General features: G+C 41.9%; 1 protein-coding gene across 2 annotated transcripts in view; it reads right to left on the minus strand.

The window, feature by feature from the left end:
- DPP6 (dipeptidyl peptidase like 6) overlaps positions 1-18270 on the minus strand; it is a 1508982-nt gene that overhangs the window by 933335 nt on the left and 557377 nt on the right. The window contains exon 1 of one of the 2 annotated variants that reach the window (XM_082258744.1): positions 2622-3049. The exons of the other annotated variant lie outside the window; for it this stretch is intronic. Within the exon in view, the coding sequence (XP_082114870.1) occupies positions 2622-2678 (57 nt within the window). The 5' untranslated portion in view covers positions 2679-3049. Of the gene's footprint in view, positions 1-2621; positions 3050-18270 lie in introns of those variants that run through there. 2 annotated transcript variants of the gene reach the window in all.

Here is an 18270-nt window from a genome sequence, read left to right on the forward strand (position 1 = left end):
TTCTGAATTCTAATGGATTTTAAAATAAGACATGTTCCACATGTGATAGATTAGGTTTAAAGTCGAACTATACTGAACTAGCGACTCCACACTTCCCTGACCAACCTTTCTTCCTAAATGTAAACATGGTAAAAAAAATAAAATACCTTCCCTACAGAAATGGGTGCCTATCAGATGCTAGAGTATTATGCTGGCCATACACGCACAGAATTTCGGCCATTTGCAGAGTGAAGGAATATTCGTCAGTTGAAAGCGAATTGGCCACTAACTTACAGAATAAACTCTTTTACCTAATCATTTTCATGATCATAATGATCGTTCGATAACATGCACAATACGAGTCAGAATATTATTTTTGTTTCAATTTTACCATACACGTAACAACTTTTGTAGAAAAGATAAAAGGTTTCGCTATGGATCCATTGACATTAGCCGGGCACACAATCGAAATCTTCGGTAAACTTGTGTTCACTAACGGCCCGATTTTCAAACGATCTTTCCTAAAACGACCATTTTTGGCCGAAATTCTGTGCGTGTATGGCCAGCATTAGTCACATGATCTCAGCTAAAAGGGAGAACCAAAGTTCAAGCTGAGCTACTGATCCTCCTTATCTGCACTTTGGTCCTCATAGCCTCTTCAGTAGACGATGCAACTGGTGCTTTCCCTTCCTCTGATGGCACCACACAAACAAATGTTGGAACACTGGTCATCTTCTCAACTGAAGACACTGAAAAGACAGAACCTATTGGGGCTATTTGAACTCTGATCCATCCTTTCAACAGAGGTCAAATGATCAAAACTTCAATATTTCCTCATGTGACTAGATTTGGTGGGAATCCATAGCTATACTTTGTAAAGAAAAACTAGGTACTGTATATTAACAGTTCAAGGATGCAAAACAGATATGGAACTACTTTAAATAATGCCATAAGAACATTGTGTGTAAAACATTTTTGGAAGCCTACAGCTTACTTGTCATTTATAATTGCGTTTACATGGTATTATTTTTTTTAAAGATGAATCAAATTTCGTACTCTATAAAACTAGTATATAACTTGGCAGGGCACGTGCATGAATGGAAAAACTTAGGCAAAAGTAAGGAATCATATTCATATACACAGTAGAGAAACCTGAAAAAAATGTTTTTACCTACTGTAAAATACATAGGCAGGTAATTCTATAATGACTTGAACCTTTTACATACCACCAAATGTTCCATTTGAATAAATATCCCTGTACTCAAATTCCATTAGAAATGATTCTGTATGACAAGTCAATGCTCAGGTAAGGCATGTTGCTCTATTTTTCTGGCACAACCCCTGGGTTATACACAGCAAAAAGCAGCTTTAAATAGATTTAATAGGTATGTCTAAGTCATGTTTAGAAATAAAACAACTCCGTGTGGTGGAACACTGTAACATTCACTTAAGCCGGGCTCCCAAGTGCCAGAAGAGAAAAGCCTTTTTATGTCGCTCAGCTTTGTATCCCTTGTAGAACTGCACATTCAATTTACTAATTCATACTGTAATGCAAATTTCATATACCCACATAGTATGGTCCAGCTTGGCACGTGAACAGTCATATTTTTCCAATACCCCAACACAAACCTATAACATCATTCTGATATCTAGCTTTTACTATTTTTTTAAATATGAAAATAAAAGTATTTTCACACCTAAAAAATATATTTTTTAAACTTAAATATCATAATTCATTTTATCTTTTAACCCTTAGTGGCATGAACCTATGAAGATTAAAACCTCCTCCCATCAAAATCCAATTCAGTGCAAATATCATTCTGTCTTGTCTAACTGTAGATCAATACCTTGGATCTAGTATCAACAAAGTAAATCCATGACCCAAGGAATATTTCTTCACTGTCTTCTTAGGTTCCTTTAATTATTGATTCAGATGGGCAATTATTTACCGTAATGAAATAAGAGAATCTTTGCTTCACTTAGGTACATGATTGCTTCCCTCCAGAGAGGCTGGCTAAGGAAACTGCTGATCCCCTTTTTTGAACTATTGGCTGCCTTTAAATCTTTGCTGCCTGGTTGCCTCTCATGTGCAGAACAGACAATGTGAATATCTGTGAGCATCTCAAATCACATTTCCAGCTGCAGAAAGTTTACAAGGAGACATCTCCAGTTAATGAAGGGCACAAGGTGCTAATGAGAATCTAACAGACATAGTGGGACCTTGCTAGCCCTGCTCCCTGCATATGTTTATGCACAGGGCAGGATGGAATGTGTGCAGACAAGTGTGCATCCTTAGCCAAATGATTTTTTTTTCCAGCTATAAACTGATCTCTACTGGAAACTAGTTCCGAAAACCCATAAGCAACTTCCCAAAGTCCACCCAGGAGCACTCTAAGGAATGTATAGATAGGAACAGAAGACAGCTTAATTATCCTGCCTGGTATTCTGTAGCTATGCATAATTGATGAAATAGAGGCAATCTGGTAAAAATAGCAAACTCTAAACTGCACAGGCTACGGAGCACAGCTTCAGGCAGTCGCACTGGTACGTTAGTAGTGACTCAGGTGGCATATTAGCATCAGCTGGAGGAAATCATTCTCAAACAATTCCCATGTAATAAAAGAAGATCACAATGGTATTACCTGCTCCTGCTGATGCGTTGACTTCACTGTGGAATTTTGTTCCTTAGCTGTGGTCATGATCGCCCCCCGCTTGTGCCCACCGCACCGGTCTAGGCGATGCTAGCGTCTGATTCAATGCCCCAAAGCCAAAGGGACGAGTTACTACTCACTCCATCACAACAGTCTTCTATCCATTCAAAGGCATATTACAGGGAAAAAAAAGGAAGCCCCCCCACGCAAGGAATAAAGAATGCAAAATTATATATAAAGTCAAGAGAGATGCAAAGATGCGAGGCTCTTTACAATTAGCAACAGCCTCTGCATCACAGAAGCAATGATAACTGCTTGGCAACCTGCTACTGGCAGCAGCATAGCTTGGAGACAACCTAGCGATGGAGCCCCCCTCCTGCTTCTCTTTCTCTACTCCAACCCCTCCTCTTTCTCTAGTCAGACTAACAGAGCATGCACCAGCCCGCAGCCCTGCCAGCAGAAAGGTAGCACAGCCTTCTTTCCCCTCTTGGTAGGACTGAGCAAGAGAGCCAGATGTAATGCACAGCCTGATTGGATGCTCAGGACTAGGGATACAGGACAGTTGGAGGCTACGCTGTGCACTTTGACTGGGATTTCCATTCTGCTTTTCCTCTCTGTGGTCAGAATGTCACATCACACACAAGTGCTTTGAGGATGCAGTGTGAGTCTGATCCTGTTACTGGTAGACTGCACAACATCTGCAAATATGCAGGCATCTATCCTAAAAGAGAGAGGGACATCAATTCAAGGCATCCAAATCAACAACTTCCTAAGCAGTATTTTTTTTGGACCCATTAACAATCTTTACACTTTAGAAATAGTTATTTTCTCAGGGACGGGTTCACATTATACACATTAACCTTCTTGATGAATAAACAAGGGGCAATTAACAAAGCACAGCGACTCAAATCATCCAATAAGATTTCATATTTCACACATAAGGATACAGAAAACTATAAATTTACTTGTTGGTACAGTATGATTAGCTGAAATTCAAACATTATTGCTGCCTTATTCAAGGAGAATGAGACAAACACAAAAGTAACATGAATGGCTATGTGCCTGTGTTGGCTTTGTGTTATTGAATGCAGAAACATTTTTCAAATTATATTTTGGCTTTATGTAAGTTTACAGTTTTGGGGACATCTCTGTTTGTATGTTACCCCTCTGATCTTTCACAAGTTTAGTTATCAAAATATACATGCATACATATGCAAATAAAGTGTTACATTTACATTGGGGATTAAGTGGTAGGGTTTGGGTTATAGGGTAGGTCATTGTTGGTATGGGGACAGTATGAGTTAAAGTCAATAGAAAATGGCAGGTTATATTTAGAGGGTGGAACCATCTAACAAAACTTTAAAGCACCAACATCCCAAACTAAATATTAAAAATACAATAGTCCCTAGTTCCCATTTTTTGTATTTTTAATGAAAAATGACAGGTTCCCTTGAGAGGGCACCCTTATACATCCATTGGTACTTACATTCTCTGCCCTGGTTTGCTGCTACTGAAGCTCTGTTAACCTTCGGGAATGTGGGGACTAAAACCTGTGTAAGCTCCATATCTGACCCAGACCTTAACCACTTAAGCCCCGGAAGATTTTACCCCCTTCCTGACCAGGGCCTATTTTGGGATTCGGCACTGCATAACTTTAACGGAAAATTGCGCGGTCGTGCAATGCTTTACCCAAACGAATTTGATGTCCTTTTTTCCCCCACAAACCAAGCTTTCTTTTGGTGGTATTTGATCACCTGTGCGATTTTTACTTTTTGCACTATAAACAAAAAAAGAGCGTAAATTTTGCAAAAATAACAATATTTTTCACATTATTTTATATGAAATTCCCCAAAAAAAATGTAAAAATCAAAATTTTTTAACATTTTAGGCCAATTTGTTTTCTGCTACATATGTTTGGTAAAAAAAATTGCAAAAAGCGTATTTTGATTGGTTTGCGCAAAAGTTATTGCGTTTACTAACTAAGGGAAAGATTTTTGTCATTTTTGTTGTTTTTTTTAACGCGTAATGGCGGCGATCTGCGATTTTTTTTGCGGTACTGTGACATTGCGGCGGACAGATCGGACCCTTGACTGACATTTTTGACACTTTTGGGGTTACCAGTGACATTACTGCAGTAATCAGTGCTATACATATGCACTGTTACTGTAAAATGACACTGGCAGTGAAGGGGTTAACTTTTTTGAGAGGGAGGGGTTATGTGTGTCCCTAGGGGCGTGCTTCTAACTGTGATTGGCTGTGGCTTGAGGTGTATGAACAGTGATCAACGGTCCTACATAGTAGAACCGTATGATCACCATTCATACACAGGGGAGAATGACAGGAGGCTTGTTTACACTAGCCGCCTGCCTTTCTCCCTCTCCACCCGACGATCGCGAGGGGTCCTTGACCACGCGGTAGCGGGAGCGTGCCTCTGGCGGCGCGCGCGCGCTCCCTAGGCCCTCACAGGCTAGCGATGTAGCCCTACGTCGCTCTGCCTGTGAGGGGCTGACTGCCGACGTAAATAGTCGTGCGGCAGTCGGCAAGTGGTTAAACAGGGTTCTTGACTGCCTCCAGTCCACTAGGTGACTAAATTACAATTGTCTGAACAGGTCCAGGAAAGGGATTTCTAAGGGCTCTCAAAGGCAAACAGAAGGTTGTAGAAGCATTGGAAGGGTATTATTGGTATGTGGGAATGGCCCTCATCAAGAGAACCTGTCACTTTCCCTGAATGGGTAAAGTGACAGATTGCAATATTGTTTTCAAAATACTTTTGCATTGCCTCCCCTTCTTCCCCCTGTTGTAAGGTCTAGTGGATGATGGATAAGTTGTAATGCATACCAAATTCCTCTGTTCCCTGGGCAGCTGGCGCTCTCCTCATCGATTTGACTTTACAGATTGCCAGCCCACCCATCCTCACATACAATGTAGGGCTGCTGGTCCTTCATTGTACGTGATGAATTCTGAAAGCCCGGGATTAATGGAGCAAAGAAGGGAAGACGCAATGAGGGACCAACAGCACAATGTGGTGGAAGCCTGTTGGAGCAAGGTATAAGAAAGCTAACCCCTCTACCCCTATACTCAATGTGCATTTAACCCTTGCAGTGTTGGGAAAACCCACTGCAAAGTCATTTTTTTCTGTTGCTCATAGTGGAGCTTAAATCCCTAAAGCACAATGTTGGGATAAGAATCAATTACCAGTAAGGGGAAGAGTTAAGGGAAATTTGAGTACTGTTGCCATAGTTGCAAGCAAGTAGAATTTACATTTTTTGGCATTTTCAGGAAATTATAGATTACTGAACACTGCAAAGATAAGGTTTTTGTCTGGTCTTTCTTTACTCCCCTGACACTTTATTTAATTACAGGGAGTGTGGAAAGAATAAGGTATATACAAGATGCAGTTTGGCTAGGATGTTATGAGTAATTGCACTCAAAGTAAAACTAGTGGCAAAACTTTTTTTTAGTTTTCGATAGAGTAGAGATGGATTAGAACACCTGACAGTTTTTATTGATGTCTGTGCTCCTGTTTGGAAGATTCACCCTCTCTATTTGTCCTGTTTACCATTATCATTGAAAGTGAAAGCATAAGAAAATCCCATATTTTGGGTTGTACCCTGAAAAATGAGGGGAGATATTTCAATGGGTACACTAGTTCTGGTGAACTGGGGGTCCCCAAGGGATTCCCTTAATTACACAAATTTCCACTCACTTCCTGTTTAGCTATGTAACAGGAAGTAAAGGTAAATCATCCCAAAAATAAACCTTACAGGGGTCATAACCCTCCCATACTCTATCTAAAATGAAAAAAAAAAGTTTTGGCTTTTGTTCTACTTTAAAGTTACATTCTATCCAGAACTTAAAGTGATTGTAAAGTTTTGTTTTGTTTTTGCTTTAAAATAAAAATATGTTATACTTACCTGTTCTGTGAAGTGGTTTTGCACAGAGCAGCCCAGATCCTCCTCATTTCAGGTCCCTCTTCAGCTCTCCTGGCCCCTCCCTCCAGATGATTGCCCCACAGCAAGCGGCTTACTATGGGGGCACCCGAGCCACAGTGTGTCTATTCAGACACAGAGCCCCGGCTTGGCCCCGCCCCCTCTCTCTCCTCATTGGCTCACTGACTTTGATTAACAGCAGCGGGAGCCAATGGCGCCAATGAGGAGTAGAGTCCCAGGCAGCCGAGTCTCTCGAGCAACATCGCTGGATAGAGAGGGGGCTCAGGTAAGTACGATGGGGGCTGAGGGGGCCTGCTGCACACAGAAGGTTTTTTATCTTTTTGCCTTTACAATCACTTTAATCTTTTGGCAGATGTTAAACTTGCTATCCCATGTAACTCATTGACTTTGTGCTTGAGTCTCCATAGCTTCTAATACAGATATCTTCAACCCCAAGTTTGACAGAAACCCTAAATTGAAAGATGAAAGTTAGGAAATGTTGGCAGAGAGATCAATTGGTGACCTAAAGGAGTTGTAAATGCAGAAGGTTTTTTTTATCTTATTGCATTCTATGCATTAAGATAAAAAGCCTTCTGTGTGTAGCAGTTCCCCCAGCACCCCCTACTACACACCTGAGCCCCATCTCTGTCCAGCAATGCCAACGAGTCCCTCGGCCATCCGGGACTCCTGATTGGCAGAGACACAGCCATGGCACCATTGGCTCTTGCTGCTGTCAATCAAATTCAGTTAGCCAATCAGGAGAGAGAGGGGGCGGGGCCAAATGACAGCTTCAGGTCTGAATAGACACACGAAGCTGCAGGCTCTGCTTGGGTGCCCCCATAGAAAGCTGCTTATATGGGGGCACTCAATAGGAGGGAGGGGTCAGGAGCAGCAAAGAGGGACCTGAGAAGAAGAGGTGGATCCGGGCTGCCCTGTGCAAAATCTACTGCACAGAGGCGGAAGGTATAAAATGTTTGTTATTTATAAAAAAAATGGGACTTTACAATCATTTTAACTCATAGCTGAAGTATCACTTTTTTTTTTTTTTTGCTGAAGTATCACTTTTTTTTTTTTTACATTAAAAAACTTACTATATGATTAAGAACTTTTTGCAGAATAGGGCCATGTTCAAATTGCCTAAATTGCTCAGATACGTTTTTTTTATACCAAAGTTTTTTTTAAACTTCACTAAAGTTACATTTGAAGGTCATGTTTTTATGTACCATTGGGTATATACATGAAGGTTAAAGGTTGATTTATTTTACCTTAAGTGAAATCCTCCTTATAATACACCTAAACTATTGTATACCTGATCTGCAATGTGCAATAACCCATAACATCCAATCACAAATCACCTTTTACTGTTATCATATCCATTCTAGAACAGATTTTGTCAGAAGTGAAAAATGTAATGTGCTGGGTGGGGTGAAGGTCTGGAGCTTTGGCAGGGAAATCCTATAGAGGTAAAAAGACAGCATGCAAATCAGCCCAACAAAATGGAATTACTTGTATAGTGTAGATATGCCCTTTAGTACTAAACCCTTGGTTGCCTTCAGTGCCCAATATAATACTTTGAAGAAGCATCCCACAATCTAAGGACCCATTCACAATGATACTGTCACACTCACGCGTATATGCTTTTAGATGACATTTCTAAATGTATATGAATGCAGGTAATAATTCTTCAATAGTATCATTAGAACTTAACACTTACCTGTATTTAGGTGCCGTCAGTTTAGCTGCATTTATAGAAATAGAATTATGTGCGTCCATTGACTATTATTGTCACCCCGAAGCATCTGCAAATGCATGCGCCCAACCTCATGGGTCTTTTTCTTTCACATTTCTCACACATAGGGTAGCCCATTGAAATGAATAGGCTACCCTACACACTATGTGCGGGAACATATGAAAAACACGTGAAATGCGCCGGCGCTCAGTCACATCTATAGGTGTGAACCATGCCATAAAATGCAAGTGTTTTCTATCTGCCCGTGGTTCCAGCAGGTGTCTATTTCACTCAAGAGTCAAAACATTCCAATGGGAGGCAATTAATGAGCAACAATTTACGAAAGGAGTAACAATTTTTCACATTATAAACTGAGAGCTAGCTCATACCACAAAAACCTCCTCCAGATCTGTTCTGAATGCGTTTCTGCATGCATGTTTTTGACACTTTTTTATGTGTTCCAGTGTGTTTTTGATGCATTTCTGGATGCGTTCCAGATGCTTTTTTTTTCTTCTTCTTTTTTTCCCTGTTTTTGCACTGTACTGGGGTTCAGTGCATTTCTGATGCTTTTTTTTTATGCGCGTAGGTGCGTTCCGGGGGATTTTTTATGCATTTTACTGCATTCCAGTACAGTTCTGTGCAGGAAAAATGCAGCATGTTCTACTTTTCTTTTTTTGGAATGGGAACGCACTGGAACTGCAAGCACTGGTGTGAACTATGCCACAGAAAACCATGTAACCTACTTTCTATGCATTTGGATGCAGAAAAAAACCCACTGGAACGCATGCGGTGTGAACTAGCCTTGAATGTTCACTTAGCTTTGTGTATATGGTTAATTCAGTTATCCAATCATGTGTAAACAAAAATCTTTTTTGTTTCCTTCGACCTGATTGGATATTCAAAGGGAACATAGCTAAGAGAACGTTCACTTCTCCCTTAGTAAATCAAGCCCAACAAGTATTAGCCATAGTGAGCAGGGGCAGACTGGTAACTAACCCAGAGGCCCATGGGGCAGCGACTCGGCCCCCTCCCACTTTCCCTCACCCCCCTCCCACTCTCCCAATCCTTCTCCTGACCCCCATTCCAAGCTGAAGCCCTGCTCCAGATACTCTCTACTTACCGGCTGAATCCAGGTTCCCGACCTGGCCAGCATGGGGAGGTTGGGGGGAGCTGGGACAGCTTGGTTGGGGCTGGCCAGGGCAGAAGAGTTTCTAATGGAGCATGGAATCGACCTCTGCTCAGACAAATTTTACACCATCCATGCTGGGGTTGGGGGGGCTGCACTCTGTCTTTGTGTTCAACCCGCACTCAGAAGGTCAGCGGCAGGGACTTTTTCCTTCTCTTCCCCAGGAATCCTTTAGGGCATGTCTGTGGCAGAAGCGGTGCAGCCTTTTTATGGGGCATCAGAGCGGCCTAGGGTGCAATTGCCCCCCTGCCCTCTGGCCCAGTCCTCCCCTGATAGTGAGTAGATTAGGATTTTCATCACTGTCAAACCACTGTAGGTTTCCTCCTACAACCACAGACACATACAGCATTTCATTTATTTGGGTTAGTGATTCTTTTAGCTTAGTAAGGACATAATTACAGAGTAGGGCAGACATAAGCATTAAAACCACAATGATTATTAGAACATTGACAAGGTTGTGCAAACATGTTTGTATGCTTTGTGTATAATAATCATAAATGCTCATTTTTTGTATGTCCTTGTGCAGATCTTTAGGAATGAGCCTTGTGAGAAATACTATTATACTCCCATTATAACAATTATACTATTATACATAAAACCATCACCAATCACAACAATGGGGGAAAGGAAGAGAGCGGCGCCAGTGCAGTCTCAGTGCAGTAAGTTTAAAAAAAGATTTTTGAAACTGATGAAGGAGCACACATGCTCCGAACAGACGCCAGGACATGCTAATTCTCTGGATGCGGCGGCTTTCCTATCCTCCCCCCCCACCTGGACCTCCGGACTCCACTGAACTCCACCGGAATGGCCAGGGCTCTGTGAGACATAGGGATCTGCCTGCCTGCCTGCCTTTGCTAGAAAATGACTTAGGACTCCTTTAAGCAATTTTTTTTTTTTTTAGCAGAGACCCTAGAGAATAAAATTGTTGTAATATTCTATGTCACACAGTATTTGCGTAGCAGTCTTTCAAAAAAAAATTTGGGAAAAAAATACACTTGAATGAATTAAAAAAAAAAAAAAAGACCCTAGTCTTTTTCCATAATGTGAAAGATGTTGTTACACCCAGGAAATAGATACCTAACATGTCATGCCTTAAAACTGTGATGTTCGTGGAATAGTAGTGACAAACTACGGTGCCTAAAAATGACCATAGGTGGCGCTTTAAAAATGTTAACAGGTTACAGAGGAGGTCTTGTAATAGAATTACTGTTCTTACTCTAACAATCACAGAAATACCTCACATGCGTGGTTTTAACACTGTTTACATATGCTTCTGCGACTTATGTATTTGCTCGCTTCTGCGCGTGAGCATGGAGGGATGGGGCACTGTAAAAAAAAAAAAATTCTTACTGATTTTACTTTTTTATTTTTTTTTTTTTTTTTATATGTCCTTTTATTTTTTTATATCACTTTTATTCCTTTTATAAGGAATGTAAACATCCCCTGTAATAGAAATAAGGATGACAGGTCCTCTTTATTGAGAGATATGGGGTCAAAAAGACCCCAAATCTCTAATTTACCTTTAAAAGCAAAATAAAATAGAAGAGAAGAAAAAAATGTTTAACTTTTGCTCTAAAAATGAAAAAATAAAAAAAATTACTATGTCCCGGGAACCGGAAGTGACGTCAAACATCGCTCTGGTCCTCCAAGAGCATAGAGATGAGCCCTTACTTTTTCCCATGCCCAACTAATGGCTGCATCGGATTGCTCCTGGGCTCACGGATACATTAGGTAAGCCCGGGAATGACTGGGAAGCGGCAGGAGGAGTGCAATCTACCCGCAAGACAAATTTTATCTTACAGAGAATCGGCCATAGTAAAATACAATACCGGGTTATGACAGCTAGCTGCTGCCATAACACCGGTATTTAATGTAAAAAAATGACATTTCTTACTATAGGCCAGTAGGCAAGCTGCCCAACTCCAGGAAAATTCTTTGCTGAGGTGCGTCTTCGCCAGCGCTCAAGGGTTGGGGGCTTGTTAATTCTAGGGGAAAGCTAATACTTTTACTTACATGATCCTCTGTTCCACTGCAGATGGAGCTCCCCTGTGCTTTGGTGGTAAAATGTCCCTCAGTGTCATCATCTGCATCAGTCTTGATGATGTTAGGACCTTACTCCACTGGAGCACGGGGGAGGGGATGCTTAAATGACTTCTAGTATGATTTACATGTTTGCATGCTTGTTGTACCATACTTCCATTATGTATGGGAATGCATTACCCCAGATTCTACCTCTAATAACAGCCACAATGAACTTCTTAGATGAAAATCGATTTGTTTTAATGCTTTAAAAGATTTTTAAAACTTTAAAATAAATTGATACGTTTTTTTCATGTCAGGATGCCTACTTTAAATTACAACTACAGTACGCTATAAAAAGAGCAGTCTCCCTTGTTTTAGTAGGAAAAAGTTAGAACTCCTGTCAAAGTTTTATTGCTACTTAGGTCCATTTTAAGCCCCCCCCCCCCCCACTTCCAGGTGAACCACCAAGACAGGATTTAAAGGAGAACTCCAGCCACAAAGAAAAGTAAATAGCCCACTACAAGATAAAATGGCAGATCCTGCTTTTTCTACAATATTTAACTTCAATCTAGAAATTCCTCTGCAGTGGTTTTTTTTTTTGGACTCTAGAAAACCTTGGTCTTAGAGCCAGCCTCTTTCAACTCACTTCCTCTGAGCCCAGGCCACCCTAGACCTGCCCCCACCTTACTGGACAGTGAAATGAGAAGCCAGCACAGTGCTGATCTCATCTTTTTGTCACTCTGCTCTCTCCTGCTATCAGCATGCATATTTTCAGCACGTGCATTGGCTCCTTGTGCTGCTTCTTTCTTTTGCACTCCAGCACTGCTATACAGGATGATACCATGTCTAACTCAGATACGTATCCTGCTCGCATTTAAATAATGCATTTATTAATGTATTATTAATTACACAGCTGCATTAATTGTGTTTGTTAAGTAAACAGTCTATTTGTCTTAAAGGGTAACTCCACTTTTGTGGGAAAAAAATAGCAAAGGAAGAAAAAAACAATAAAGGGTATACAATTGCGACACAAGTCATATTTTAATTGAATGTTATTAAAAATGACCTTTCCTTTTCAATCTGCAGCTGTTATCATTTTCTGAAAATGCAATGCAATATGGCTACCTGGAGTAATTCTGTAAACAGAATGTATACTGACCACGCCCCAGAAACATCATTTCCTGCTTGTGTGATTGGCTTACCAATTTTCTCAGAAGTCTGCCTAAGATACAAGTCAGATTTCTGGCATCCTCTGCGACAAATATTTCATTTTTGGTGAGATACTCCCAATAGGAACACATCTAAAGGAATGTAGGCCCAGCAGATTTCCTCATTAGAGCTCTGCAACTGCCACAGCTGATAGATAATTATGAAACCACTCCCATTAGACTCACTCAGCACAGAGACACAGAGGCACAAACAATGATTTCTTCAGAATAACAAAAGGTAGGAATCTGCAACAAAGTTTGTTAAAATCCCTGTAATGTACAGAGATCACCCAGAAGGGAATGTTTTTTTCTCAACAACAGTGGAGTTACACTTTAAGCAAGTCAATCCCAATATCTCCACAGATACATGGTGATACTAACAATACAGTTGATTTATTAAAGGCAAATAGGCTGCTCACTTTTCAGGGAAGTTGCACTGTGCAAGGGATTTTCCCCAGAGCTAAGTGGGGGTGGTGCAATTTTTACTTTGCAAAAATAACTCAATCATGTTCAAGGAAAAAAAAAAACAGAATATTTGCTTGCATGTTATACTATGATGGCTGTCAGCAGAGCTTCAATTCATTTGCTCTAGGTTTAATTGTCATGCAACACATCTTTCCTTGTAAAGTGAACTGTCTATTTGCCTTTAGTAAATTAACCCCAATATACCTAGACTGAGGGAAGATCGAATTTCCGTCTTGTTCTTACTGCTGTATCCCCATTTGGGAGGTTTCCCTTCACTGCCCCAATGTGGGGGCAAAGAAAGCACTGAAAGTCCAACAGAGGATTTAACTCTTCCCCAAAGCTAATAAAAAAATTTGTGTTCCTAGTTTCAATTCATCCATTTTAAAAGCCAGTACATCATGGGTTAAGCCATCCACTTTCAGCTTTTTTTAATCCATCTACCTATCTAAATGGCTTGATAGTCCCCATAAATAGCAAATGTTGCTTGTGCTTTACCATTGTGTTCGATGTCATCTGGAGGGAACCTAAAACGTAACACGTGTCTCAAACCACAGAACTCTGATCCTGAAACTGCAGGTGGCCCAGCAATGGTTAGCATCAAGACACAGTAGGAGAGTAATTGTCAAAGAGCTGACAGGTATAAATAACGGCGAGGAGCAACGCACATTTCCAAGACATGAAACTCGGTGGCAGAGGGTCAAATGGGGCTGAAGGTTAGGGGACTCCTGGGAAAAAAATGCTAAGTTCTCTTTTTTCAAAAAGTGCCTCAAAGAATATCCACAGAGGAATGGCCTTCCGCTGGGAGTTTTTCGGGCAGATATAGCCAATGGTTGCACAAACGGTTGGCATAGAAACAAGGGATAATAGGGTTTAGGGCAAGGTCATACAGTCTCATTTTGTAGCAGATGGAAAGGCTAAAATGTTATGAGGCGTTAATGTGACAACGAGGTTCTATGAAGAGTGAGATATTAGTGGAAATGATCACACTACACCCAGAATACAGCGGCAATGATTATCCAAAACTTATGTGTAAACTACATCTACGAACGCTGATCAGTGGTGTGTTAAATCAAATCCCTAAAAAAAGGCAGCTGTTTCATAGGTCTTCTTTTACCTACCACTAATAGGAAATAGATAATATGCCAAGTTGTCAACGTTGAATTAAAGTTGACAAACTAAAACAATGAAGATATTTATACTTTATGATGAAGTCTTCTTTTAGTTTTCAATAACGTTGGAAATGTTTAGACACTCTGTTGCTGTCTCCCCACTGGATAGATTCACCCTGTATTTGCCTGAGTGACTACTGAAAGAAAGTAAGGGGGAATTCCAAAAAAAATTTGAGTTGTGATCAGAGCAATAGGTTAGGGAACATTTACAATGAGGACACCTGTCCCTACGATATTTATCTAAGCTGGTAATTCCATTCACTTTGGAAAGATTTCCTTTTAATTTGGATTGCATCTTAACCACTTCAATACAGGGCACTTTCCTCCCTTCCTGCCCAGGCCAATTTTCCCCTTTTAGGGCTGTTGCAATTTGAATGACAATTGCGCGGTTATGCAACACTGTACCTACACCAAATGTATGTCATTTTCCCCCCACAAATAGAGATTTATTTTGGTGGTATTTGATCACCTGTGGGTTTTTTCCTTTTTGCTAAACAAATAAAAAAAGACCGAAACGAAAACAAAAAAAAAAAAGTTTTTTGTTTATGTTATACAATTTTGTAAATAAATACGTTTTTTCCTGCACTGATGAGCACTGATGAGACTGCACTGACAGGCACTGATGAGGAGGCACTGATGGGGTGGCACTAATGGGGTGGCACTGATGGGGTGGCACTGATAGGCGCCACTGATAGGCGGCACTGATATGCGGCACTGATAGGCACTGATATGTGGCACTGATAGGTAGCACAGATATGCAGCATTGGTGGGCACTGATAGGCGGCACTACTAGGCACTGATAGGTCGCATTGATGGGCACTGATAGGTGGCACTGATGGGCACTGATAGGTGGCACTGATGGGCACTGATAGGCGGCACTGGTGGGCACTGATGGGCGGCACTGATCGGCACTGACGGGCGGCACTGATGGGCACTAATGGGCACTGATAGGCGGCACTGGTGGGCAATAATGGGCACTGGTGGGCGACACTGAAAGATGGCAATGATGGGCACTTGTGGGCAGCACTGATATGGAGGGCACTGGTGGGAGCACTGATGGGGATGAAAATGGGGGGCTCCCTCAGCCATGATTGCCATCCCTGTTGGCCTCCCTGGGGTCATAGGTGGGCATCCCTGGGGTCATAGTGGGCATCCCTGGTGGTTCTAGTGGCATCCCCCCCAAGGGTCTGCACTGGTAATCAATGATCGACCCCCCCCCCCTGACAGGGACGAACTAAGGAAAGCCGATCAACGGCTGTTCCTGTTTACTATGTGACCAGCCGTGATTGGACACGGCTGATCACATGGTAAAGAGCTACGTCAGTAGTCTCTTTACTGAGATCGGAGATGCAGGGTGTCAGGCTGACACCTCGCATCACCGATTGCCGCTCTGCGCGCCCCCGGGGGAGCTGTATTATCCTGCCGCCGTCATATGATAATACAACCACATTCCCGCCGTCAATCTGTTATAGGGCAGGCGGGAAGTGGTTAAGCCTCATACACACGCAACGATTATCAGCCGACCGATCGGCCGTCTTTGTCCAGTGTTGTTGTGCTGGTTGAAATGTGCTCTAGAAATGTGCTCTAGACTGCACACGAATTTTCTCGGCCAACAACAACCAACTTCAGAAGTGATGTCATGTGCTGGTTTACTTTCCATGTGTTTTTTCTTCTCTGAGCATGCCCAGTCTTGCTCATCTGATTTTTGTCTGCCGAAATCTGTACTGACTGACGGAAAATCGGCCGTTCTGTTGACGGCCAACAAAAATTTTATAGCATGCACACCAGATTTTATTCAGCCGAAAAGTCGCAGTCGGTTGTCGGAAGCATCATACTAACAAGCCGAAAATCGGCCGATCGGACGTTGGCCGAAAATTCACGGCCAACAATCGTTGCGTGTGTACGAGGCATAAGTGAAGGGATGTCAAAAACAGCAGAAAATAACTTACAGTGTTTTCAGCTGATAATTGGTCAGAGCACCTGTCAAGCAACCAGCGGGGGCCTGGTTGGATGAAAGCACAACTGCCTATATTTCACATTGGAGGTTGCCAACCATCCTGCAGCATTGGGAGCTGGGAGTCACCCTATTAGAGAAGACCTCAGAGAGATCAGTAACTGGCAGGATCAATTGGCCTTAAAAATTCAATACTTACGCACACCAATTAAAAAAAAAAACACAACAACATTTTTCACATTCTGCTATATGACATTCCCCCCCCCCCCCAAAAAAAAAATTTAAAAATCTAAATTTTTTACCATTTTAGGCCAATTTGTTTTCAGCTTCACATTTTTGGTAAACAAAATCACAATAAGCGTATGTTGATGGATTTGCGCAAAAGTTATTGCATTTACTAACTACGGGAAAGATTTATGTCATTTTTATTGTTTTTTTTTTTTTTTTACTACTAGTAATAGCGGCGATTTGCGATTTTTAGCAGGACTGTGACATTGCGGCGGACAGATCAGACCCCTAACTGACATTTTTGACACTTTTGGGGGGGGACCAGTGACATTATTACAGTAATCAGCGCTATAAATATGCACTGTTACTGTAATAATGACACTGGCCAGGAAGGGGTTAACCCTATGGGTGATCAAAGGGTTAAATGTATGCCTCATGCTTACTGACGTGTGTGTGTGTGTGTGGGGGGGTTCTGTGACACAGACAGAGATTGCAGGTTCAGCTATGCTGAATCCTGTGATCTCTCCCTGTCTGTCACTGAGAAGATCCGCCTGCTTTGTTTACATGAGCAGGTGGGTCTTCCCACACTTTCTCCGATGATCGGGGAAGAGAGGCGGCAATTGCCGCCTCTCCTCCTCCGGGCCAACTACCGCTGTGTCTAAACACAGTGGGAGCGAGCATCAAGCGGCGCGCGCGTGCCGCCGAGACCACTAGGAGTCCAGCGATGTAGGTCCACGTCGCTGGACCCAGGGGAGCCGACCTGCCACAGTAGTATTACTGTGAGCGGTCGGCAAGTGGTTAAAGCAGAACTATAGGCAAAACGTTTTTTTTCTTTTTACAGTTAGAATAGAGTAAAAAGGTTCCTGCCTATCAAACACAACAGCGTATATAATTTTTGCCATGCCATAATGCAAAGCTTTGCAAAAGCATTATTTGAATACCCTTATCCTCTGCCTTTGGAGTTTAAAGGGGAACAGTTTAGGGGAGCTGTAAAAACCCAGTTCAGCCATGTGTTTTTACCACTCACCCCAACTGCAGATGTAAATGAGGCTTTAAATATGCTGTACAAAAACATACGCTACGATCTACAAAAAAGTGTACCTAACTCCTATTTGGACTGACAACACATTGCATATATTGATCCCCTTCTCAAAAACATGCAAACTCCAAAGAGCCTGCCAACATGCAGAGCGTAGGGAAAGGGCTCTTGGAAGGTGTAGTTCTGAAGGTGAGCATTTAGAAGGAACTGACTTTCGGCAGCTGCCACTGCAAAATTATTGCAAGCCTGGATTGTTTCACACTACAGGAACCAAGTAAAAAAAAAAATACACCGGGACACGCTCAGGAGAAGGTTTAGGGGATGCATTTTTGTAACACCTGGGCATATACTTTACATTACAATGCTAAAAAAAATCTAGCTGTCCAGTCATTAGCTTTTGTATTTTCAATGACTTTCAATGTACACTAGGGGTAGATTTTCTCTCACTTCCTTTTGCCTCCCTCGGTTTGTAAGTTGGATGTTTGTAACCCAGGGACTACCTGTACTAGCAACTGCTAGTTAAAGCGGCGTTCCACCCAGGGGATACTTTTTTTAATAAAAATACCCCCGGGACAGTCAGGGCTAGTACATTCCACAATGGCTAGCCTCTGATCTGTCCCGGGTTGCACTTACCTTTTAGGAGAAATACTTACCTTGAAAAAGTATTCTCCAGCGCTGCCATCTCAGGTGTGGGCAGCTTGAAGCCAGCGC

This window comes from Pelophylax lessonae, assembly GCF_965119305.1.
Source record: "Pelophylax lessonae genome assembly, chromosome: 5".
Taxonomy (NCBI): Eukaryota; Metazoa; Chordata; class Amphibia; order Anura; family Ranidae; genus Pelophylax; species Pelophylax lessonae.